This window comes from Vigna umbellata, chromosome 9 (genome assembly GCF_029865625.1).
Source record: "Vigna umbellata cultivar VRB3 chromosome 9, Vumbellata_1.0, whole genome shotgun sequence".
Classification (NCBI taxonomy): Eukaryota; Viridiplantae; Streptophyta; class Magnoliopsida; order Fabales; family Fabaceae; genus Vigna; species Vigna umbellata.
In genome coordinates, this window is record NC_142173.1 from 30,390,646 (window position 1) to 30,416,683 (window position 26,038).

Here is a 26,038-nt window from a genome sequence, read left to right on the forward strand (position 1 = left end):
AAGCGTTGGATCATGCCACTGAATCCAGGACCCACCACATGCTGACGTGTCCAGAGTAAATTTGGCAAGTGAATATCTAAAAATGAGTTCGCAGTCACACCCACAGAGAATGAGGTGAGAAGATGAAATCAAACCAAAATAAAAACAAGACAAATTTTTTATTTTTATTTTTGGTATTTTTATTTTTCAAATTACTATATTTTTTACACTATTAATAAAACTCAATAAGTATTAGATCTCACTAGAGAATTCTTAAAAATATTTCTTTTATCTTATTTTCTTTAATTAATTAAATTATTAATTGTATGACAATATATTGAAGCTAACCTTAGTAATATATGTATGTTTAATGATTATCTTTCTTAATTTTATATTTTTAGTGAATTTTTTTTTACCAATAAAAGGGTGTTGGTCAAGATTTAGCATATTTGATTGAATATGATATGTGATTCATTTGTAAAACTTAGCACGAATTTGTTCCAGTGAAAAAGAAATGTAAGAAAATGTTTTTTTTATTATTTTAAAATACATTTGAGATTTAATTTTTCTGTGAAGAAGTAAGCAAGTGTAATAAATTTGATAAATAAAAAGTGAAAGGTGTTTTCAATAAAAAATGGTTGTCTAAGAAATATGCTATTTCTAAATTAACAGTAAGCTTTACTGTAGTTTATAATAAATTGATTTAATAATCATCCAATTATAAAAAAGTGTCTAATGAAAAGAGAGTGAAAGATTAAAAAAAAAGGGCTTGTTGAAAAATTAGATTTCATAATTATTTTTCACTTGGATTTGGCTTGAATACAATACATTATAGCCGCGCACACTCACTCCAAATTTTCTTTTCATTTCCCCCGAAACATTCCTCAGTGCAAATCCAAAATTCCAAACTCGGAAACCGCCATCTCTGGAAACTCAATCACTCCCTTTTCTCTCTCTTCTTTTTCTTTTCAGTGAAGCTTTTCCATCGCATTCCAGACCGAGCCCACAAATTTTGACCCTCTCTCCGATTCTGTGGAGCGTGAATGGGAGTAAGATGAACACTTCCCACTCCCACCTCTCCAACTCTTTCCTCACCTAGTGTGCCAGCCAAGAAAGATCCTTCATGGCTGCTAAGCGCGTGTACCAAGTTTGGAAAGGAAGTAATGTAAAGTTTGCTTCTTGTCCTCTTCTTCGTTGCAATTTTAGCTTTTTATGCCATCTGGGTATGCTCTGGTTCGCGGCTCTTTGATTCGCGTCGTGCTAAAGGCTTTGAATTTCTCGGGTAGTTTTGGTTGCAGGAATGTCGAGTTGGAGCTGGATTTTTTTTTTGTTTTTTTTTACTTGGAGCATGTTTTTATTTTGAAAATTAAAAGTTGGGCGTGTGTTGAAAGTTGAGCTAGTACTGGGGTCGGTTATGTGTTATTTTCTGGGGGGACTGTACAACATGCTGAGCTGTGTGTGCGTGATTACAGTTAGTTTTCAACTCAATTGTTTGATTTATGATTATTTAAGGGCAAAGGTATCTGCTACAATACTTTTAATATTGCGTCTTATTAATTATTTGTAAGTGTTAGGCTCAATTAGCCTGCTTTGACTTTTGGTGAAATAATTTATGAAGTGCAGAATTTGGCCTTCATCCCCTCAAAAGTTTTGCTATTTTCGGGTGAAAATAAAGGTAGAATTAAACACAATAGTGAGTTTGGGCTTTTGATCCCCTTCCAATGTGTATCTTTGAATGATACTATGATAGTTTTGCTTAAAAAAAAATAATGAAGTAATTTAAGACCTTGGATTGAAATCATTGAATAGCACCTTTTCTTCTCTTATTTATGTTTTCTAGGTTTGTCTAAGAAGGATGAAATTTATTTCAAATAATTTTTTGTGATTCTGTCCTCTGAATAGAGTTGTCACGAAAGATTTTTTAATCCTCTCGGGAAAGTGACTCCTGGCGAAAGATAAATTGTAAAGTTGATGTATAGATTATTGATCGGGTTAAATTAGAATGTGGGATGGACCACTTGAGCAGCACAGACAGATGTCTACTATTCCCATGTTTGGTGTGATATGAGTGGTTTGGGGTAGAACAAGTTCTGGAAGGATGAGAAATATTATGTGGTTATCACCAGCTTATGGCCATTCTTCCAAGGTCAAAGTAATTACTTTTGAAGATAAGATGAAATTGATGTCCCCATTGCTTGCTCTCGCATGAAGTAGTTGTCTGTACAGCTATTGGCTGTTACATTAATTTTTTTTGATAATGGATGATGGCTGGTAATATTGATGGTATTGTAAAGTGTAAGATTGATGTTACATAAGCAAAGGACGATTATGTTTCATCATGTTTTTGGTGCTTATTTGTTTTACGTAAAAGGTGTAAAATAGGATGAGAAACAAGAGAGATAAATGACCTTCAAAGTTTGCATAATATTTGTTATGAGATGATCATGGACACATTCATCAAATGGTAGCTGGACTATTGAAGTTCATAAAGAAATAGAGGCGTGTAGCCATAAATATGCCAAAATAATCTGATAATACTATAGATGGCCAATTCTGTGGTACACCTGCCGAATGGTCTCTGGCTTTTCTCTTTATATGCCCTGAAGATTTTGAAAGGCACAAAGAGTGTGAAATTTTATGGCATTCTGTGTATTTGTTTGCCACGAAATGCCATCTAGATCATCTCTTTTCCTTTTACAGTTGTAGGATAGGATTGTGCCTGTGATGGTGCTTGGTTAATGGCTGGTTCAAGGGATCGATCATTTGTTTACTAAAGTGTTGGAACACATTGCATTTTTGGGTCAGTTTGCCTCGTTGGGATCTTTATGTTTTTGATAGGATAGGAGGATTCATTATTCTCCCGTCTAATGTATGGTATTGACCTCTTGAAATGATGTATCATTCTGCTATTATGGGATTCATTTGTCTATCAAAAGTTTTAGTTTTTTCACGAACTATTTTTCTGCAATTTTTTAACTTTTACTGCACTTTGTAGTTAATACTTTTCTCATGATCTTCTGCAGAAATTCATATGCGGGGGGAGGTTGGTATTTGGGCCAGACGCTAGGTCCCTGTTTGTCACCTTGTTGCTGATTATTGTTCCAGTTATAATCTTTTGTGTATGTGTAGCAAGGCATCTCAGGCATGAATTTTCTCCATATAATTCTGGATATGCTATTTTAGCAGTGGCTATTCTTTTTACTATTCATGTAAGTTCAGCTAATTTTTTATTTTATTGTTCGTTTTTTATTTTTATTTTTATTTTTTTTATCTTTTTGTATACATAGTTTTAGCTTGGTCTATTTTAAGTTCCGAAGTCCAAATTTAGTGCAAGCTACCACAACGAAAAACATACTTTTGACTGTTCACCACGTATGCTGTCCATCTTCCTGTATACCTCTTATGAGCCAGTACTGAGAACTGCAGAAGTGTGCTTCTTTAAACTAAATCACTGACATAAACTCAACTCATCATGTATCCATGTTTTTTTTCCCTAATAGTTTTTAATTTGCTAGGTAAAAGTTCAAAGCTGTTTGGTTTAATGGTGATAGCATTTCACTATTAAGAAATTGATTTTCTCTACTGATTCCATATAGCGTGTCACTATATAATCTCACAGCCTATGTTTTTAGGTTCTGGCGGTTCTCTTTCTTACTTCCTCTGGTGATCCGGGCATTGTTCCAAGGAATTCTCATCCACCGGAAGAAGAGTTTCGTTATGATTCTTCTGTCTCTGCTGATGTTGGGGGAGCTGGACGGCAAACACCAAGTCTCCAGTTCTCTCGAACCAAAGAAGTTGTAGTCAACGGCATTGCTGTAAGGGTGAAATATTGTGAGACTTGTATGCTGTATCGTCCTCCTCGTTGCTCACACTGCTCCATTTGCAATAACTGTGTTGAGCGTTTTGATCACCATTGCCCCTGGGTGGGCCAGTGCATTGGTCTGGTATGAAAGTTGACAGCATGACCTCTTGATTTTATGATACCATTTTTCTTATTTATCGGAGGGTGCTATTTACTTGTTTTCTTTGTTCTGATGTATTTGTTGGCCTTTTCTCCAATGTGCAGAGGAACTATCGTTACTTCTTTATGTTTGTTTCTTCAGCAACTATTCTGTGCATCTATGTGTTTTCCCTCTCAGCTCTTTACATCAAGGTTCTGATGGATAATTATGACGGCACAGTTTGGAAGGCAATGAAAGAATCCCCTGCATCTGTGATACTAATGGCTTATTGTTTCATCTCTCTGTGGTTTGTTGGTGGATTAACTGGTTTTCATTTATATCTCATAGGCACAAATCAGGTCAGTCAATTTTTTTTGACATTTGTGGTTAACATTCTCATGGATTAGTGTACCTTTAGATTAGTTTGTTAACTCTGAATAAAGAAAGTTAAAAGGGATGATCTTGATGGTACTAATTCCACCCCACTTTATCAAAAATCTTCTATTGTTATTTCCGGAGTGTTCTTGTGTTACACGATTATCTTTACCAACTGGGTCAGTGTCTCTTGTGTTGCAGACTACCTATGAAAACTTCCGGTACAGAGCTGACAGCAGGATCAATGTTTTTAACCGGGGTTGTTTGAATAATTTTCTGGAAATGTTTTGCACTAAAGTAAAGCCCTCAAGGAACAATTTCAGGGCATTTGCCAGAGAGGAGGTACCGAGGCCACTGGCTCCGATCATTGCACGGCCTCGTGACCCAGATGACGGCTTGGGTGGAGATCGGCGCCCAAAGGTTGAAGATGATCTTGACATTGGTGAAGACCTATTGAAGATATCACAGCGCAGGAACATTGAAGAACTTGACGAGGAGATTCGAGGCAGAGGGAGCAATGGAGCACCCCACCATACATCTGAACCTGACTCAATTTTGTCCTCAGATCATCGAGCTCCCACCATTCGATCAGATGCTAGGCACTCAAGTTGGGACAGGAGTGGAAACTGGGAAATTGCCCAAGAGGTTCTTGCCAGTTCAAATGTCACAGAAAGCAGAAACTATTCAAAGGAAATGCGCCAGTGAGGAGTTGTGGTTTGTCTCTTGCAATATTTTCAATGGCATCAATCAACCATATATGATGTGGGGTTCCTTGGATACTAAAGATGGAAAAGAAAGATTGGAACTTGGTATAAAAACTTAGCCTACCTTTTTTGTGGTAACCCTAGTTCATTGGGAAAGCATATAAATGCGTGCATGTAATTTGTTTGAGACCCACTGTCCTTTTTTTATCCCTTTCTTTTTTCCTTATTTTTAACAGTCCAATATATGGATCTCATCTTTCCCTGGTTTTATTCTTTGTGTAAATAACCAGTTATGATACTGAAAAAGCTTCTCTACATATACTGCATTTTAGGTACGGTAAAACTGGGCCCTTTGATGTTGTAAGTGCTTTTACCTTGCCATTGACGTGATTGTGAGTGATTTTTTATTGTTCAACGTGTCTTAACATTCCGCCTTAGAATCTTTATTGCGCATGTGGTTTTTTCTTAGTATCATGATATTTTAACAACAGAGACTATGTATCATTATTTTACTTTATAGGTTTGTATATTTGAAATCGTTGAATCAGAAAGCTACCAATATTGTTGTAAAAAGTTGTTAAAGAGAATTTTTCCTTTTTCATATTGGTGCATTGCATTTTCAATCTTAATAAATTACGTTCATCAGGACTTGACTTGGGACCTGCTATAGATTTCGAGAGTTAGGTCCGAGGATTCTCCAGCCTCTGTACTTGGGCTCGCATTTTTTCTTTCGGCTGTTGTTTCCTGCACCTTATCATTTCCTTTCTTCACTATTAATTAATTTCATTTCCACTTTTGTCCTTATTTGAAAGTTACTTCTGGAAAGTTAATCCGGAAATAAAAAATATATTTCAGAAATTTGTTTTCAGAAAAGAAAAAGGGTGTTGCTCCCTCCACCACCACAGCCTTCTCCCTCCACCTTCCCTTTACTATTTTGCCCCTCAGTAAAATTTTATTTTTAGAATTATTGTTTTTTAATTTTACTCATTTATAACATATTTCACTGATAACCTACGTAGTTCCTTGTATGAGTAAAATATTTTTCTACAAAGCTCAGTGATCGTGAAAAGAATTATCAAGCAATCTTCGTCTGACTTTCGGTGCAGTACGTGGTGCAGTGCGTTTGTGGTGTAATGTGCTTGTCGTGGTTCCTCTCCAGGTACGTAGTCATAATCCTTCCAATAATCCTAAACCCTAAACCCTAAACCCTTCCAATAATCCTTCCAATAATCCTTTAACCCTAAAACGTAAAATGAAAACAAAGCCTAAACGGATGACATCCTTCAACGGATGTCAACATCTGTTTAAGACAAAACGGATGTCGACATCCGTTTCGCCTTAAACGGATGTTGACATCCGTTGGAGGATGTCATCCGTTTAAGCTTTGTTTTAATTTTATGTTTCTGTTATTATTTTATTAGATATTTTAATATTTTGATTTATTATTTTTGAGTATTAAATATTTTAATAATGTATATTTATATTAGTTTATATTTAAATATTAAAATATTAAAATAATAAAATAATAAAAATAAAAAATTTTAACTTTAAGGATATAATTGGAATTAAAGATAATTGGAGAGGTGGAGGGAGAAGGCTGTGGAGGTGGAGGGAGCAACACCCAAAGAAAAATATGTTTCTAGATTTTTTTTTCGATTTTCGTTTCCGGGACTGACTTTCGGAACTCACCTAAAACTGTCGTCACCTTATATATACAAAGAGAAAATATATAACAGAAAATAATAAAAAAAAACTGTTTGATGAACAAAATTTTACCATAGTCACTTTATTAGTTAGTGAATTTAATAACTAGTTTGTAAAGTTGAATTAAAAGTTCAACCAAAAACTAAGCATTATATCTTTTATAGTACGAATTTGTTATATGACTTTTTTTAGCTTAATTAAGCACGGTAACGAGTGGTTGTAGGTTCCTAAAAACAGGTAGCGTTAACCTAAATTAGAATTAAAGACAATATAAATATTCCAATTGATGTTGAACAAAGTACTCACTCCCCCACACCAAACCCTAAGGGACCAATAAATAAAGCAACCCCATCACAAAATGAGTTCCTCAACACGTTGCTTTGTTGTGGCCTTGTGTCTGGTGATGATTTCCTATTCTCCCATGGCAGCAAAGGGTGAACAAGGGTTGGCCGAACAGATCTGCATGGAAAGCTTCGAAGACAAGGAGGGGTGTTTGGCGCTGCTAAAGCAAGCCGATCCTAAGATCGTGAGTGCAAAAAGCTTCCAAGATCTGGCACAGGCAACCCTAGAGTGGGCTGTGAGCAAGGGATCAGAGGGTCAAGCCTTTCTGAAGGAGTTGGCTCAGGTGGACAATAGTCCAGCCATAGTGCAATGTGCGAATTTCGATTACGATGGGGTGGTTGAATCTTTCAAGAGCGCCTTAGGAGAGTTGAAAGATGATCCTGAAACCGCTAGCTATGATGCGAAAGTTGCTGGTGACGGACCTGATTGTTGTGACAGAGGTTTGGCTTCAGCAAATATTAGCAACCCTGCCATTGCCGCTCTTAACCGCCAAATACTCCTCCTCAGCAGCTTGGCCTTCAATGCCGTCAGTAAATGCGGTGATTAAGTGAATTCGCCACCATGCTCAACCCAAAGTGTGGGCTGTTGCTATATTTTTTTTTTGGTGTGGGGGAGTGCAAGTCATTAATGAAATTAAACCTGTTGCTTCTACTCAATCTTTGCTTTATATTTACAGACATACGGCTAAACTAAATTTAAATACAAAGCAACATAATTAAGAAAATAACATTTTTAGAAGGATTAGAAATAATTGTTTATCAGAAAATAAACCCGCAATTTGACACGATAACAAGCAAAAACAAAACTAAAGATTTTTTTTAATAATATATGAAGAGAAAGTGAGTAAAAACAAAATTCCTTGACTTAATAAAATAAAGTCTTCTTTTTATCAGGGAAGTATATTTATATGAGAGCACTTGGGCACAAACTATATATTTAATCGTATCTTGATGATAACATTGGTTTAAGAAATAATGACGAGTAGCATTGTTTATACCAAATATTATATATCAAAAGATAAACATTTTCTTAATATTGAATAAAATATTACGTTATCAAATCATTTTTTTATAAAAATTAAAACAATTAAAATATTGTATTATGAAATATTAAATATTAAAAAGAAAGGATTTTTTTCTTCAATGTTAGATATTAATAAATAACTTTTAATTATATAAATATTTATAAGAATATGAAATAACAATTGAATGAAAGTAAAATAATTATATAAAAGAATGAAAAGTTATCAAATGTGTGTGTCTAAAAAAATTACAAAATTAAATACTAAAAGATAATTCATATAAATTTTTTATATTATCTAATAAAAGTGTTTTAATAGTTTAATTTAAAATAAAGACATGTACGAAATATACTATTCAATATGGACCTTTTTCATCAAAATTGAAACGAATTGGAATAATACATACGAAACTAGTTCATTTGCAATCCTTATATACAACGACGTCATCGTTCTAAGTTATGAAAAGATTAAATATTTTTTCTGTCAATTCTATACTAAAATTTTGACTGACATTTATTATGATGAAATATGTTTTCTCCTTTGTAAATCAACAATACAGATATTAATATATAAGGATGGTAAAATAGATCTTATTCCGCGCTCCCAAAATTTGTACGAGTACATAGAGGTTTTCAATTTGTTTGCTATATTTTTAATTAAAGTTAAAATAAAAATAGTTTCAAATTTTTTTTTTATTATTATATGAAGATGTAAATGTGTCATGACGATAATAATTTTAGTTAATTCATTCAATTAAAGATATGAATTAATTAAGTAAAAAATTAAAAAATATTTATATGCTTTAATTTGATATATATATATATATATATATATATATATATAAATTTAAAAAAAATGACGGAACGATTAAATTTTCAAGCCGTTTTATTACTGCTGGTAAAATTAAAACAGGTCAGACTAACTTATTTTAACATCCCTAAACCTCTACACGCTTAAGAGTTGGACTGATCAAAATAAATAAATTGGACTTAGGTTTTAAATTACTAAACTGAATTAAACTTAAACAAATTGAACTATTTTCAAAATCTTGATTCTATTAACTCTCAAAATCTTTTTTATTTTCCAATTGAGTAAAACTATTCTCAACATATTTTCAATTAATTATTTAACATATATTATTCTAATTTATTTACGACACTCGTAATTTATTCATGAAAACATTAAAAACAATTCTCCTTTCAATCCATATATGTTTGGCTAATTAAGACTTCATAAATTAAAATAATGAATACATTTCACTTCCATTCAATAAAATTTCTCGAATGGTTTTATAAGTTTTAACCAATTTTAACAAACAGCATATGAAAATGAATATATTTCACCGACTAACATTCTTCATATATTGATAATGTGTTGCACCTGATGATGTTCTTCTTCTCAATCACTTTTAAATATAAAAATTCCAGACAAGTAATGGGAGGATTTAGTCTTTCTTATTTATTTATGGCGGAAACGATTACTTATTTATTTAATTGTTTTTTCTTGTCATAGATGGTGTTACACTCTCGATTAATTCTGTCGAATAATTTAATTTATGTTAAAACGTAGTTGTCAAAATATTTTTTTTTTCCTTTGAAAAATGCAATTTGATGATGTGGAAGAGGCTCACCAAGATGATAGCACTATTTATATGGCAAATTTGTTGTATGACTTTTTCTTTAACTTAATTAAGCATAGTAACGAGTGGTTATAGATTTCTAAAAAATGAAACGTTAACCTAAAATAGGGTTTGAGAAACTATAAAAGATCCCAACATCATGAACGAAAAACTCACTCCTTCACACCAAACCCTCCAAGGCAAAAAAAAAAAAAAAAAAAAAAAAAAAAAAAACTCTATCGCAAAGATGAATTCCTCAGCACTATGTTCCTTTGTTTTGGCCGTGTGTCTGGTGATGGTTTGCTATTCTCCCATGGCAGCAAATGGTGAAAAAGGGTTGGCTGAAAAAATGTGCATGGAAAGCTTGGAGTACAAGGATGCGTGCTTGATGCTGCTAAAGCAAGCTGATCCTAAGATTGTGAACGCAGAAAATGTGGACGAACTGGCTGAGGCAATCCTAGAATGGGCGGTGGCGAAGGCAAAAGACGCTCAGGCCTTCCTGAAGGGGTTGGCTCAGGTAGACAACAAGAAAGCCATAGTGCAATGTGCGAACTTCGACTACGATGGGGTTGTTGCATCCTTCAAGAGCGCCTTGGAAGAGTATAAAGATGATCCTCAGACTGCTAGCTATGATGCCAAAGTTGCTGGTGATGGACCTGCTGGTTGTGACAGAGGCTTGGCTTCAGAAAATATTAACAACCCTGCCATTACTGCTCTTAATAGTCAAATTTCCACCCTCAGCAAGTTGGCCTTCAGAATCGTCTCTAAAATCAAGTGATTAAGTGCATTCCTCACTTTCTACTTGTAGTGCCAATGCATGCGTTCGTACGTGTTGGCGGTGTCGTTTTTCATTTTTTGTCTCCTTTGGTGTGCAGGAGAGTGATTCCAACTTGTTTCTTTTATTCAATGTTTACTTATCTTTCTTCTTTCTGTCTTTCGTTTATATTTATATATAAACGTAAACTAAATTTAAATAAGAAAGAGATAACTAAGAAAAAAAAATCCTAAAAAGATTAAAAATAACCTTTTATGTGAAAAAAAAAACACGCAATTTGACACGACATAAAGAAAAACAAAATCCTAGCTAATTACATGAAGAGAAAGTGAGTAGAAATAAGGTTCACTAAAAAAACAACTACAAATATCCATATGTTTGGAGTATGCAAGATAAATTTAAGAAATACAACAATCAAGGAGTGGTTAATCTTTTTTATGTATCCAATACTATATTCAAATTTAACAAAGAAACAATCAACCATTGAAGAGATGGACAATTAGCATAATAATAATTAAATGTGGGATTTGGAACGGAGGAGACAGATGTTTGAATGCCTGGAAAGTGATTTTGAACAAAAGTTACAATAAAGAAAAATTTGGAGAACAGATGTTTGATTGGAAAGTGATTTTGAACAAAAGTTACAACAAAGAAAAATTTGGGGAATAAGGCGGTAAATATGAGTAATAGATTATGTACTATATAGAATGTATGTAATAAATGGCTGAATCTGTGTAATAAATGGGTGAGTTGATGTCTTAATTCTTTTTATACTCAAATTTAGAATATAACAATATAACAGAAAAAAATAAATTGGTAAACCAAGAATAGACATATGCATAATATTTTTCTGTCTTTTTTAATGATATCGAAAAATATTTTTTTGAAATATGTATGAATTATGATAAATAAGATGTATGATTAAATATGATAAAAGGCTTAAATATAGAGCAATAATATATATATATATATATATATATATATATATATATATGTATGTATATATAAAAGTTTTGTTAACTTATCCCACTTAATTAATATATTTTGTTTTGCTCTTTATAAAAATTCCAATTGACATAAACATAATTAACTAAGGCCTTGTTCACTTGAGTGGATTTGAGGGAGAGTAATTGAGGGGATTTGAGAGGATTTGAAAATAATTTTTTTTGTTGATTATTTGAATGAATTTGGAGGTAAATGAGATTGGATTTGGAAGTAAATTTTTTTAATCTGTCACGTCAATCAAATCCTACACGAATTCTCACAATCTTTACTTCCAAATTCATTCTCACTTACCTCCAAATTGACTCAAATAAACAACAAAAAAATTTATTTTCAAATCCCCTCAATTACTCTCCCTCAAATCCACTCAAGGGAACAAGGCCTAAAAGATGACATTATTTATTTATGGTTTGTGAAATGTATAGCTAACCTAAAAATATTCAAATACATAAGCCTGTCTATAATTTATGGTTTGTGAAAATTTAACAGTCGTACGTGTTTAAAATAAAAATTTAAATATTGATGAAAAATAAAAGAAGCTAAAATAGTTGGCACAGGAAAGTTGAGAAGTGTGGGGTTGTAAAGTGTAAGATTTGATATTTTGATAGTTATCCAAAGAAATAATAGCATTGGGAGATAGAAATCACGCAACTACCAAATCTTACATCATTTTCTAATTATATTATAATTGAAGCATAAGGTTCAAACATTGTTCTCCCATGACATCAAATTCAGATGCACATCACATTCAATACTTATCCTTTTGCAGCTTATATGATGACTCTAATGCATATTTTATTTCAATGGAGCCAATTTGTCAAACAGTTACCATCTTACTCAAATTTTATGATGGCCTCTCATTATAATGTAACTTATCCAAAAGTAAAAAAATTAATAAAAGAAGAAGTATCTTTCTTTTCTGAAAGTAAAAGGAAAAAGCTCTTATCCCAACTTGGCATATGGTATTGGCAGATCCAAACACGCGTGGATCCAAAACCCACCCATGCTGTTTACCCAAATTACTTGCTAACTTAGCAATAAAACTCAAAACCCACCCACCAAAGTGCTCCACCCCACTATATAGCATCAAAATTATCAAAAATATTAGGGTTTTTGCAGCCATGTATATTCTTTCTTAGAACGTCAATGTCACTTGTCGATGCTCTAAAGAAGAATTTTAATCTCTTATTCAGACTAAAATAATGTATTACATACCCACTAGAAAATACGTACGTCATGAGATGTAAATCATTTATACATAAAAATATATAGTATATATGAAGTATGTCGTTATTCTATTTCATAAGATCATGCATATAACCTATTGTTTCGAGAGAAAAAAACTCATTTGTTTGTTTGAATAAAAATTGATTATAATCCTGTAATATATATATATATATATATATATATATATATATATATATATATATATATATATATATATATATATATATATATATATGATGATGATGATAAACAAATATATATAAGTTTTTGAAAACATGTCGTTATGTTTCTGTGAAAACTTCATTACAACCTTGGACGTGTGATGCATATAATACAGTCAAATATACGAGTGAGTGAGAGCAAAATGGTTGTCAAATCATATAGGTAGAACATACTATCAGAACAATGCTAAGATAAAAACAGCAAATCATGAACTTTTCATCAGATTGGTAAAAACAACTGTAAATAACAGAAAAAATATTTTCACATAAAAGACAGCGTTTTTATTGTTTATATTCATAAACTATTTTCAACTTATTTAAATAATTCTTTTGGGTGATTTAAGAAAATAGTTTGTAATTTGTATAAAACCGTTTAGTTATCTTTCTTTTTCAATTATCTAAACAATTTACATATAAGCACTTGTTTAAGAAAATTATAACTAAGTTGTTCAATTATGTGACTAGTTCGTAAACAGTTTCTAATTAGGAATGCCTAAAAAAAGCAAATATTAACGACTATAGACACATACTAAAAAAGAGTTTTAAAAGAACTTCATCTTCGTACACTACTAGACTTGAGTTAATTAAAAATCTAACATGACTTACTGATCCGAGGTTTCAATTTGCGTCAGTAGAGAGGGCATCTGGTAATCTAGGTAGATTATAGGCCCAAACAAAGTTCACGATAATGCAAATTCTACATTAAAATAATTATGTGGCAAAAATAACAACAAAAAAATGAAAACTAATTCATACATAGTTCATTTTTAAAAGTAAAATAACTTTTCATAAAATAAAAATGAAAAAAATATTAAAATAAATCTTTATACAAATAAAAATTATTTTTTCAATCCAAATTTGATCCAATTAGTAATCGAATTAGACTTAGGTCAAGATAGACTAATTATGGTCATGTCAAGATAGCATAGCCTAAGTTATATAAAACTGAGTCGAGTTTAAATTAGGTCAAAGTAGACTGGAATCAAGTCGATCTAAGTTAGAATTGGCTAAGTCATGTTGATTGAGGTGAAGTTGAGACAAGCTTGACTCATGTTTGATCAATTTGAATTAGATCCAATATGGGCTAAGTTAAGTCAAACTCATGTTAAGTAAGTTATACATAATTAATACGAGTGATCAAGTTAGGTTGAGTATGGACCATCTCAAAAGATCATACTAGGCCCAGGTTGGACCAAGTTCATGTCAGTTCAAGTCCATGTCCAAAAGGGTATAATCAAGTTAAGTTGGGCCTAGGTTAGACCAAGTTTGATTGTGTCCACATTGGATTAAGTTGAGTCAAGCTAAGGAGGCCCAAGTTTAAATCTTGTCATGTGAGTTTGGGTTGAGATAGTCCCAAGTCATATATAGACTCATGTTAGACAATGTTAGATTTGACCCGAGTCAAGCTAAGTTAAACGAGCTAAGATTGATGGAGTTGGCCCAATCAAGTTAAGTCCACTAGGACCAAAGTTAGGCAAAGTTGCGCTCAATAAAAAATGGTTAGGTTGCATTGAGTCCAAGTCATGCAAGGTTAGGTCAAACAAACAAAAGTCATGTTAGATCGTGTTAGGTTGAAGTAGGTTGGGTTGGGTTAAAACAAAAATATGACTAAGTTGGGCCTAAGACATTTTGAATTGAGTTAGGTCTGCCCAAGTCTAGATGGGACTATGTTAAGTCAAACTCAAATTAGTTTGATTCATGCCAAATAAACCCATGTTAAGTTGGTCAGAATTAACTATGTCAAGATAAGTTGGATTAAGTTGGATTCAACTGAAATCAATATTAAGTCTAATTGTGTTGAATCTAATTGATAAAAAGTTAATTTGGATAGAATCAAACTAAGTTAAACTAGATTGAATATGACTAACCTACACAAGTTAAGTATAACTTAAATAACATGAATTAAACCTCAACCTTACAATTAAATTACAAACAATAAAAATTATTAAAAGTCAATTTAAAACTTTTAGGAATCAATTTACAATTTAGAATATTTTAAACATTTAAGAAACTTATAGTAAATTAATTGAAGTTTTAATGGACTAAAATTACTTTTGACTACAATAAAAAATTTACTTTATGAAAAACCTTTGAAAATTGAAGCTTTTTCAATCTGTTGATTTGATATAATGAATGAAAATGAGCCTTATTTTAAAAGTGTACTGAAATTATTCACAAATCATTGATGAAATTTATATTTCTAACCACATTACTTAAAAACATAAATAATATACGAAGCGTATGTATATATTTTATAATCATTAGAATAAAAATAACAATTAACATTTTAAAAAGTTAAAAAAAGATTATATTATTTAAAACTTGAATACTAAGAATTATTTATTTTTTATATATTTTTCTTTTTGTTTCATGGAATTTTTTTTTGCAGGTGATAAAATAAAAGAAAATTAACATAAACAATACTTGATATAGATTTTAATAAATTTGAAATTAAAATTTTTCATATAAAAGTTTTCATAAAAAGACAAATAAGAAAATAGGGTAAAATTGTATTAAAAAAAATAGTTAAGGAAAATATTAGCTGTAGATAAAATTTTAACAAAATTGTGCTTTGTCGTATTGGGGCACATGTAGGAAAAGACCTCGGAATGTTTAATGAAGGCCTCTGGAAACCACGCATGGGGTGACGTCACATTGTACCAAAGTAAAATGAAAATAGAATATGAAGAAAGAAAATGATTTTGAGATACTTATATTCCTCTCATTTTCTTACGTTGTTGGGATCGGAGATGTAAAAGTGATGGTGATGTTTGCCGTTTGGGTTTGGTACTTCTGACGAGACGTAAACCTTAATCTCACGTAAACTCATTCTGATCACTATTATAGCATTATTTTTTCTATAAGCCACTATTTTACTATTTCTTTTGCTTAATGTATTATTATAATAATTTCACAATCTTCAAAGAGATCAATTATACACCTAGCATCTACCTATAGTAACCTAATTTTTTTTCAATAATTTTCATTCACTAATTTACAGCAACACTATTTTTGTCTTTTTTCGTGTAACATTGTGGAGGTTGCTGTTTCGCAATTCATGCTTCATGCTTTGGGTTCTAGCTGGTTCAACGTTTTTCATGCACTACTCACTACATTTGGCATATTTTCAGTCTTTTAAAAGTTAAACCTGGTATCGATTAATTAAAACCTAAGTAGGTTCAGTATAATTCCAGATTTAAATACACCACGTTACGCACCTATAATTACACACAAGTTATAAATTTCTCAATATCATCATCACACAAAAATAATATGAGATAATAATACACTCAAAAGACAAAATAGAAAAATAATTAGCTTCTTTTTCCTCAAAAATAACTTGTCCAAACTAAATTATATTACACAATAAATTAAGTTACTCTCAACTATTTTGAATTTTGATTAATAATTTCTTTATTTTTTATTATTTTTCTAAAATGGAAAACAATATGCAAACATATATAGAAGAAGCAAAAAGATTTTCATTCCTTTTATCTCAAATATCTATTTATAAAAATTTATATTATTATTACATTAATATTTTAATTTTTTTTTATGTTCGTTTACATGTTCTGCATTTACATTCGAAAGTTATTCTACGTCATTATAAAACATGGATTCATTATTAATTGGCCTCACAAACTATCTAATATATTTTACCTGTTCTTCGTGTGCTGACCATATTCAACGTTAAGTTACTTTTTATGACTCGATCAAAGTAAATTTACATGTTCTATAACTTTCAATTAATTTTATATTTTTACTTTTAGTTTATAATCACCTACTAGCTTATAAACTAGTTTATTTTCTCTTTTTTATTCTCTTTTAATGAAGCCTAAGTTTCTAAAGAGTATATTTCCCATAGCACCCACCACGTGATGACTTCACCTTGTATGACTAAATAATTCTAACTATTTTATGATCATAAATTCCAATATAATAATTATAGTTTTCATAAAATAAAAAATCTTTTGAAATAAACTCACGCATATAAGCCGTCTTTTTTTTTCAAATACAATTTGTGGCTTGCCAATGCTGGTTGCCTTCATTGAATGACATTAAGTCAAAATTCAATGTCTATGAAGGGGTTGAATTAATATTTTAATTATTATAGTTGATTTTTACGTAATAGTATAACATAATTGCAACAAATAATGTCTCTAATAAGCTGGTCCAAATTTTGATTTATTCAATATGACGCTTGAAACTTATAGCAACCATACGTTATAAAAAGCTCAAAGTCCAATCAAAACCAATTATACCATGACAAATTGATTATTAAACGTTAGTAATTAAAGTCCTGCACAAATTATTGGAAATGTTCCAGACTAATATTCCTTCACACCCTATCACATGACAGAGCCCAGGGATGTAAGAAAAGTAAGACGACATTAGTTAAACGTAACAACAAACATTACATGAATATAAAACATGAAAAAAATATGTATGTCATATAGTTCTTCATACTATAATATTATACTCTTGTATACCACCATGATATATAACCGAATAACACAACCTATATTAGTTAGATAACATCGTAAGACATGTTTTATTAACTTAAATTAAACAACAATGAAAATGTTATTTAAAAAATTATAGATAAAAAAGGTAATGTATTGAAAATTTTCTTTATAAATATTCTTCTCTTTAAATTTCTAAGATATTTTTTCAAAGCAGATTTTATGTTAAATTTTATTTTTAACTTTGATATTTCAGTTGACATTCAAAGTTTTAACAATTATATGTCATCTTGTGAAAAAAATATTTAAAAATAGACACATCAAACCAATATTTTATACTAATTAATAATGTATAAAAATAAAACTTATTTGTATCTATCTTAAATATTTTATTTCTTTTTTATTTGTGTAGCTTAAATGAAAATATGTATTTCTTTTGTTACTTAACAACATGTCATGTTTAAGTTCATAAAATGTCAACATTTTAAGTTTGTGTTGATTTGACTTGTCCACATCGATTCATGGGCACTCTCAAAATATAAGATATGAAAAAGGAATAGCACATTCATGCCGCTTATGTTAAATAACTAAGGCTTGGAATTCAAAGTCAGTTCAATTCATGCAACACTTTGATAAAATAATAGTCATCATCTCCATCATATAAATCTACCTGGGTGATTAGTAACGTGTTAGTTGGTATTATATATATATATATATATATATATATATATATATATATATATATATATATTTATTTAATGTATTCATATTTTTGTTTACACAGTGCCTCTTGAACATTTTTGGTTAATTAGGGGAAAAATTTTATGTTACTAATGTATATTAAAATTCATTATATGAAACTTGTGTACTCTTGTCTAATGTTGATTTATGGTTAATGTTTTTTTTTTCAGATGTGATTACATATTATTTTAAAATTATTATCTTATTTTCATTAAAATTGGTTTTCAAAATATTGAAAAGTTTATATTACATCATCCAAGCATAACATCTAAAACATTTGAAGACATAATAAATAAGCATTTAACATTACCTTAAAATTGATTGAGCTTTATTGAAACAAAAACATTGTTTCATTTAATACAAACTTCATTCCTATCTTATTTTGCAAAGAAAAGATTTTTTTTTGGAACAAATTTCAATTTTCTTGTGAGTACATAATGTTGATTTTGACACTGCATTTCAACTAACATCCGATGTTAGGTTTAATGTCTCTATTTTCACCCAGAATTTCAAATAGGTCTCTTTCTTTTTCGACATCTCAATTGCGTCTTTATTTTTATAAAATTGAATCAAATAGGACTTTTCCGTCAAATTGAAATGACGCCGTTAAGAAAGGTATGTTGGCAGTGTCAGCTCTTAACGGCGTCATTTCAATTTGATGGAAAGATCCTATTTGATTTAATTTTACAAAAATAAGGACTCAATTGAGATGTCGAAAAAGAAAGGGACACTAGTGCAGAAAGGAGAAACGACACCGGTTCTTTTGGACCATAGACAGCGGTTTCTGAACCGAGGCATATTAAGGCGATGTAAAAAGTGATAGCCTATTTGCCTCGGTTCAAGAACCGGGGCATAAAAAAACAGAATTTTGACTCGGTTGAAAATTAACCGAGACCGTAGGTTCTTTTTTTTTTTTTTTATTCATTTTCTACTGTCCACTGATTTTTGGTCTCGTTCACGTGCACCACCATCCACTCTCCTCTTCTCAGAGTGTCCGATCATCGCCACTACACACACCGGAACCTTCAAATCCCTAAACCCCAAATCCAGTCAAACGCCGTTCAAATCCCTAACCCCCAATCGGGATGAGCAACAACCCCAAACCTCCTCCAACAGTATCGAAGTCCCCAAACCTGCACGAATAGTGGCAACATGATCGAAGTCCCCAAACCTCCTCCCTTGCGCCGCGGAGACGCTTTGCCGTGATCACGGTGCCTCCAAATCGCTTCCCCTCCATGCGTGAACGAACCAGGAATAAGGAAGGAAAGGACGCCTCCTTGCTCGACGACGAGCCTCCACCCGAAATGTCGTTGTCGCCTCCTCGTGCCACCAACATTCGCGAATTCGAACCAGGATGAAGGAGAAGAAGAAGAAAACCCCATAAGCGAGAAAGGCCTCATCCTCACAATAACCTGCAAAAAAGCCAAGAAGCGAGAAAGAGAAGTCAGATCGAAAGGCGAGCTTTCGCTTGAGAGGGTTGGAAGCAGGGGTCTCGGAGGCAAGGGACTCTTGAACTTAGCGGGGGAAGGAACGACAAGATTGGGATCGGAGGGAGGGTCATTCTCTTTGGGCGGGTTTTGGCGGAGCTAGGAGAGGCGGTTGTGGTGGCCGTAGTAGCGAGTGGAAGAAGCATACAGTGCTTCATTTTGGGGCAGAGAGGAGAACGAAATGGGGAAAAGCGTGTGGAAGAAGAGTTAATTTTGGGGGCAGAGAGGAGAATGAAATGTAGGAAGTGCACAACCCTTAGCTCGAGAGAAGTGGAAGCACCGTGACTCCTTGGAGAAATCAAAGCAATATGCCTCGGTTCTTCATATAACCGAGGCCTCAAAGCCTTTTTGACTTCGGTTCTACAGCAACCCGAGGTTCTTTCTCCTGGTTTTTGAGCTGATTTGATGTGTGTTGCAGGGGTGTGTCAGGCGTTTTGCTTCGGTTCTGCTAGAACCCGAGGCAGTATCACCTTTTCACACAGTTTTCTGACCGTTTCAGACGAAAAGGTGGCATGGTAGGTGATGTTTAGGCACCGGTTTCCTGTACAACCGAAGTTGTATCAGCGTTATGCACCGGTTCTGTATGAACCGAGGTCTATAAGGTCTCCATAATTGCGGATTTGCCACCGCATTTGAATATGCACCGGTTTGGTTTAGACAGATGTCTATTGGGCGAGTTTAAAGACACAATTTGTACTAGTGGGACCTATTTGAAATTCTGAGTAAAAATAGGGACCTATTGAGACATTAAACCTCCGATGTTATTAATTTCATAAATTTAGGGCTTGGGTTCATCACGCGTCAATTTAATAAATTCAGATAGTTCATTCTATCTATTAATTTATTTCAATTTTTTCAACATAATATTTTAATTTATACAACTTTGTAGTATTAATAAAGATAAAATCTCTCATTTTAATAATTAATTATTATACTCAATACCATCTTACGTCTAAATGCAAATTCCCAATCAAATAACATAACACACTTATAACTTTTATCCATTATTCAACTAAATTAATTTAATATAACTTTTAATCCTCTTTCGTTTATGTTCATTTAAGTTGAAATAAAAATTAACTTGAAAGTGGACACTAGAAACGAAATTAAGAAAAACTAAAATGGATCAATTCTTCATTTAAATCTAACAATTAATTAGCATTGGTTATTTGATTATAAATGGACTAATATAACACTAATCAGCCTACTTGGAATTCCTACCATGAATTGAGTTTTAATTTAATTAGGTTTGAGAAAATATTTTTTCTTAACTTAAATTAATTATGAGACTCCAATCTCATCAATTAAGACAGAAATTCAAACCATTTTATACCTAACCTCAAATTAATTCAGAATTGTTCTAAACTCTGAAACATTGCACAAAAATAGACAAGAAGAATGGAATATAAAAAGCAGAGATGATTCACTGAAAATTATATATTAGTGATACATAAAAGAGAACATTGACCATGAACCTTAATTTATGGTTGCAAGTCAATTTACAAATGTTTTCACATTAAAATTCATATAAATCTTTATCAAATTTGTCTAGACTTAAAAGAAATTCTAAAAATTAGTAAGCAATTAAAATCCAAAGAATCATGACTATTTTAAAAGTGAATAATTATAATACATAAAATTAATAACACATATGCACTGCTATGAGTAACAACAAACCATCAATTTTTGTATTACAAAAATTACAAAACTAAGGTATTTATAAAAATTTAATGTATTATACTGGATAAAAATGGTGAAAGATAAAATGTATGAAAAGTCAATTGAAGAATAGTAAGAGTATAAATGTGATTAAAAAGTATGAGTATAATAGATATGTTGAGTAAATGTTCTTGTTTGTATATAGTATTGGAGTAATTCCAGGGTCATGTAAATGTTATTGCATTCTTGGTACCTTCTTTCTATAAAATCATTGATGAAAACATGGAAATGAATAACATGTTGAAACCTTCTTGATATTATATAGTTTTTGAATAGGGATTTTTAGTGTGATAATTATTTTATCAATTTGAGAATTTTGTAATTGTCTTAAGGTTGAGAAATATTGTGACATAAAATGTAGTAGATCTTTAATAAACAATCAGTGATATTGTGCTTTTTTTATAATATATAATGTTAAGCTATCATGCATATAATTTTTTTACAGATATGCTGAATACTTGTTTTTATATTTATTCTTGTGAAAATGATATGTCTGGGTAATTTTTCTATTTTTTTTTAATATAAAAACCATATGCTTGGATATGTACATACAATGTGATTTATTTAAGAATTTACACCAAATTAATTAATTTTTTTAAAATTATAATCTAATTGCATCAAATATAGATTAATTAGTTAAATTTTATGACAAATAGTTTAGTATTAAATTTATTATCATAAATTAATAAATCCAAATCAAATAAATAATTATTATTTATGAAGTTCTATAATGATGATGATATGATTTTCATTATTATTGAGTTAATGTAAGATAATTATAACAGGTTAACCTTTTCAATAATAGAGTTATGTGTGATTTATTTTTTGATAAAATTACATGTTTTTTGAAAAGAAAACACTATACATTTTCAGACATCTAAATCCAAACCAATTGAATTTTATCTGGTTAATTTTTATTTGGATGGTAAAAGTTATTAACAAATTTATGCCAATCCAAATTATTAAAGGTTGGCTAATTGAGTTTTATGTTCTCATTTATCCAAATCAAACTAATACCTAAACACCCCAATGCAGTATAAAAAACGAGTAATGGTAACATATATTTTTATATTTATTTGATATTTGATACAGAGTTTAAGAATAAAATAATTATAAAGATATAATTTGTTGTATTTTTTTAAAAAATAAATAAAAAATGAATAAAAATAATGTCAAAAGAAAATGTAGGTATATCAAAAAATATTTTTGAAAAAGTGTCCATCTTGTTCATATATAAAAAAGTAAGTCACGTAATATTAGAAATCACGGTTTAAAATTTTAGTACGATGTAACAAAATTAATTTTATATAATTTTTTAATTACAACGTGGACAATGATAGAAACCACTTATTGGGAGGCATGGTTTAATTTCATATGCAAAAAGTGAGTAAACTGGGTTCGTGTACTTGAGAGTGGGCGTGTAACAATTGTCTGAAGTGAAATAGTGTATCAGATAAGAAAAGATAAAAAGCGAACCCTGACATTGTAATCATTTAAAACTGTAAATAAGTTGTCTGAGAACAAAAAGTTGGTTTCCTGAGAAGAGATTTTGTAAAAAAAAAAAGTTGGTTTGTTCATCTTTGCGTGGATTGTTGACAAAAAGTATACATCAAATCGATCCATTAAGTTGAGAATTTGGAATAATCTCATCTTCAAACCTAAATGCTGCTTTGTCTTTATCATCTCTGAACTAAGCTTCAAAATCTTGCCTTGTACCACTCAAACTTTCTATCTCCCTTTATCATCACCCACCCATTTCATTCCCACTTTTCAACTTATTTTTAGCAGCAACCAATATTTTAATCCAAAAAAAAATCACTCAACTCCAATTCTTTCTTTTTGAAAACGAATTTAGTTCAATAAAAGTTAAAAAATATATATATTAATTAAAATAAAGTAAAATAAAATAAAAACAGAAGAAAAACCTGTTCTTTCTTTCACAAAAGAAAGAGAAAAAATAGTATAAAAACAAAGGCTGTGCTGTGTACTCCACGTCAACCGGGTGGTGGAGGTGGAGGAGGATAACTACTCGTATCTGACCATGACGAAGGTGGAAACTCTGACCCGCTACCACTGTCCCCTCCGCCGTGATGCTGTTGCCCCGGCGGCCGGAAAACTCCCATTTGCTGGCTTGAAAACAGAGGAAAGGAAGCAGAGGATGGTGCATACGCAGGCGGCAGCGGCAACAATGACGATGAAGAGGATTGAAGCGCTGCCATTTGCGAATCATAGAACCACTGATCGAGTCCATGGAACTCCCCCGTGCTCCGCAGAAGCTGAGAATAACCCCAATAGTCTCTAAGCAAATCAGGGGAACTCTGAAGCGGTGCCCCCTGCATCACCGTCGGAGAATAACCAGTCACCGCTGGAACATCACCGGAGCCCGAGAGTGAGGTGGCCGGAAAATCGGGAAGGTGAGGAGGTCGAACCGCGGTAACGTTTTCGGGGAAGTTGAGTTTGGCTCTGTTACCTCTGAACCTCAATGCGGCCTCATCGTAGGCTCTGGCAGCAGCCTCGGCGGTGTCGAAGGTGCCAAGCCACACTCTCGCCGCTTTGTGAGGATCGCGAATCTCCGCCGCCCACTTCCCCCACGGCCTCTGCCTCACCCCTCTGTATCTCCTCCTCCTCTCGCCGCTTTCTTCCTGTGACGCACTCCGTGACGAACCACCCTCACCCCCACTCGCGGCAGCAGCAGTGTCACCTTCACGCGCTCTTTTCTGCCCAACCGAGCCCGAGCCCAGAAGAGGAGGCCCGGGAGAAGAAGACAAACCCGGAGAAGGCGCATGCATAAAACGTGGCACCATGGGAAAACCACTTGCCGGGACCCACTCCGTGTTGGTTTGGGCAGAGGAAGAGGGTGACACCACATGGGTCGGAACCGAACCTACAGTACCCCCTTGCACTTGCACATCCCTTGGGGTGAAAGGCTCTCCTGGGTCCGCCGCGAAGTTTCCCGAAGCGGAACCTGAAGCTGAAGGTCTCTGGTGCGCCACCGTTATACACACGTGCGATCCGATGGAGTTGATTATTCGTTCTGAGAAAGAAAGTTAAACACGTTATTGTATATATATATAAGGATGGGTAAGCGAAATGGAACATGATGAAGAGGTGGCTAGCCCCCACAAGAACAGTGACCCTGTTGCGCCTCTATTACTCTACCTTCCACCATGCATACACTTAATTAAACACACTCCACTACCAATACCTTTCTTTCCTTTTATTCTTCCCAAATATAAAACAACAACTTAATTCTGCAAATATCAAACTCTACCCATAAATTAAGAAATATACATGTGCTTCCTGTTGCCGCCTCTCTGCTTATTTTCGCTTCTCGATTCACACACACCTTATCAGATTTTGACTGAAAATGAAAGCAGGATGCAAAATCAAACTACTATCTGCACTTTCTGCAAATCCTTCCCATTGTCGGTTTCCTTTTTCAGATATACAGAAACAAAGAAATAGTGATCATCTTTGAGTTGAATTCTATGCCCAGTCAAATAAAGAGAGAGAGAGAGAGAGACAATATATTTACATACTTTAATTATTTTGGGCTCCCCTACTTTAGATCAGCCCATAGTTAACTCACGGATCTGGTTGAAAAAGATAACACTAAATAAACTCAAGATGTGCTTAAATAAGGTAAATATGTGATAAGGCTTCACTGTGGATTAGGCTCCGAATCACTGCTCAAATATTTAATATCTTATTCATATATTGAACTCCATATAATATATATTTTTAAATATGTTTATCTTTTCGCTGCCATCAAATTTTATAAAATGCTATATACAAAGAATTAAAAATTGAGATTATATTTGGAGAGTTGTTGTTGCAAAGGAAGGTGTTGTCGAGGAATAAATATGTGATTAATTGTATGGTCAAAACACGTCTCTGGAAGAAGTGAGACAAGAATTCCATGCATGATTGTATAATGTTAAGTTAAAATAAAAGGAAAGAAATGCAGCATTTGACCTAATATGAATAGGTAGGAATATAAAAGAGGAAGGTGAGGGTTAAATCCAAACATCTAAGTTAGGCATCCATACCGAATTGTTGAACTTCAACAGAAGGTTTTTGAGAGGCAATGCATGTAGCGAATGATCCAAACAAAGACTAAGACCATGAAATTTACAAGGTTTCGGGTATTGACATTGCTTTTCATAATTAGCTACTGGTCTTGTTTTTATAAGAGAAGAAGAGGTTTTGTATCTATAAGGAGTGCCAAGTAGAAAAGCACATGCATAAATTGAAATTTATTATAATTAGATGATAAAGATTATACTGGAATCAAAGTGTGGATTGTATGAATTATATTGTTTTAGACTGACTCTTTGGAGTTATATGGATCGGTGGGGCTTCTCCTCATAATTAACTCATCATTCAAAAACAATAAAGACAATTTTCTATCCCATCCCAACTTATATATTTTCCTTTAAGCAATTTTTATTATCAAATTTAACTCTAATCCAATATTATATGATTATTTTTAAAAGTATTTAATGATATTAATAGAATAATTATTATTTTATAATTTACAAACAGTTTTATCTGATAAACTCGATTTTTTTAATGAAAATCAAATTTTATTTTATCAAATTTAAATTTAAACATTCTTATATATCATAATATGATTAAATATCTAACTAATATAAAATCTCCCATAATAGTTAGAGTTTCTATTGGAGAATCATAGTTCGTATAAACAAACTACAAATA

General features: G+C 32.1%; 4 protein-coding genes across 7 annotated transcripts; 3 read left to right on the top strand and 1 right to left on the bottom strand.

Moving 5' to 3' along the window:
* Positions 1–818: 818 nt before the first annotated feature.
* On the top strand, positions 819–5,363 carry LOC148193171 (protein S-acyltransferase 8-like). The gene is made up of 5 exons (XM_088098945.1): positions 819–1,144; positions 3,003–3,188; positions 3,612–3,923; positions 4,046–4,279; positions 4,497–5,363. Exons 1-5 carry the CDS (start codon positions 1,103–1,105, stop codon positions 4,998–5,000), a joined length of 1,278 nt encoding a protein of 425 aa, XP_087955071.1. The 5' UTR covers positions 819–1,102; the 3' UTR covers positions 5,001–5,363.
* Positions 5,364–7,020: 1,657 nt separating this feature from the next.
* On the top strand, positions 7,021–7,695 carry LOC124824246 (uncharacterized). Its single transcript, XM_047296655.2, has one exon. It carries the CDS (start codon positions 7,062–7,064, stop codon positions 7,590–7,592), a length of 531 nt encoding a protein of 176 aa, XP_047152611.1. The 5' UTR covers positions 7,021–7,061; the 3' UTR covers positions 7,593–7,695.
* Positions 7,696–9,883: 2,188 nt separating this feature from the next.
* LOC148193172 (uncharacterized) lies at positions 9,884–10,606 on the top strand. Its single transcript, XM_088099845.1, has one exon. The coding sequence runs from the start codon at positions 9,932–9,934 to the stop codon at positions 10,460–10,462; it is 531 nt and encodes a 176-aa protein (XP_087955971.1). The 5' UTR covers positions 9,884–9,931; the 3' UTR covers positions 10,463–10,606.
* A 12,573-nt stretch (positions 10,607–23,179) lies between these two features.
* Positions 23,180–25,487, bottom strand: LOC124824250 (ethylene-responsive transcription factor ERF110-like). 4 transcript variants are annotated; one of them, XM_088098149.1, is made up of 3 exons: positions 24,859–25,230; positions 24,591–24,753; positions 23,180–24,353 (listed from the first exon to the last, which is right to left on the bottom strand). In XM_088098149.1, exons 2-3 carry the CDS (start codon positions 24,592–24,594, stop codon positions 23,314–23,316), a joined length of 1,044 nt encoding a protein of 347 aa, XP_087954275.1. In that variant the 5' UTR covers positions 24,595–24,753; positions 24,859–25,230; the 3' UTR covers positions 23,180–23,313. The 4 variants fall into 4 exon arrangements, with proteins under 4 accessions (XP_087954275.1, XP_047152616.1, XP_087954277.1 ...); XM_047296660.2 differs by lacking the exons at positions 24,591–24,753; positions 24,859–25,230 and adding an exon at positions 25,369–25,487; XM_088098151.1 differs by lacking the exon at positions 24,591–24,753.
* Between the last annotated feature and the right edge of the window lie 551 nt (positions 25,488–26,038).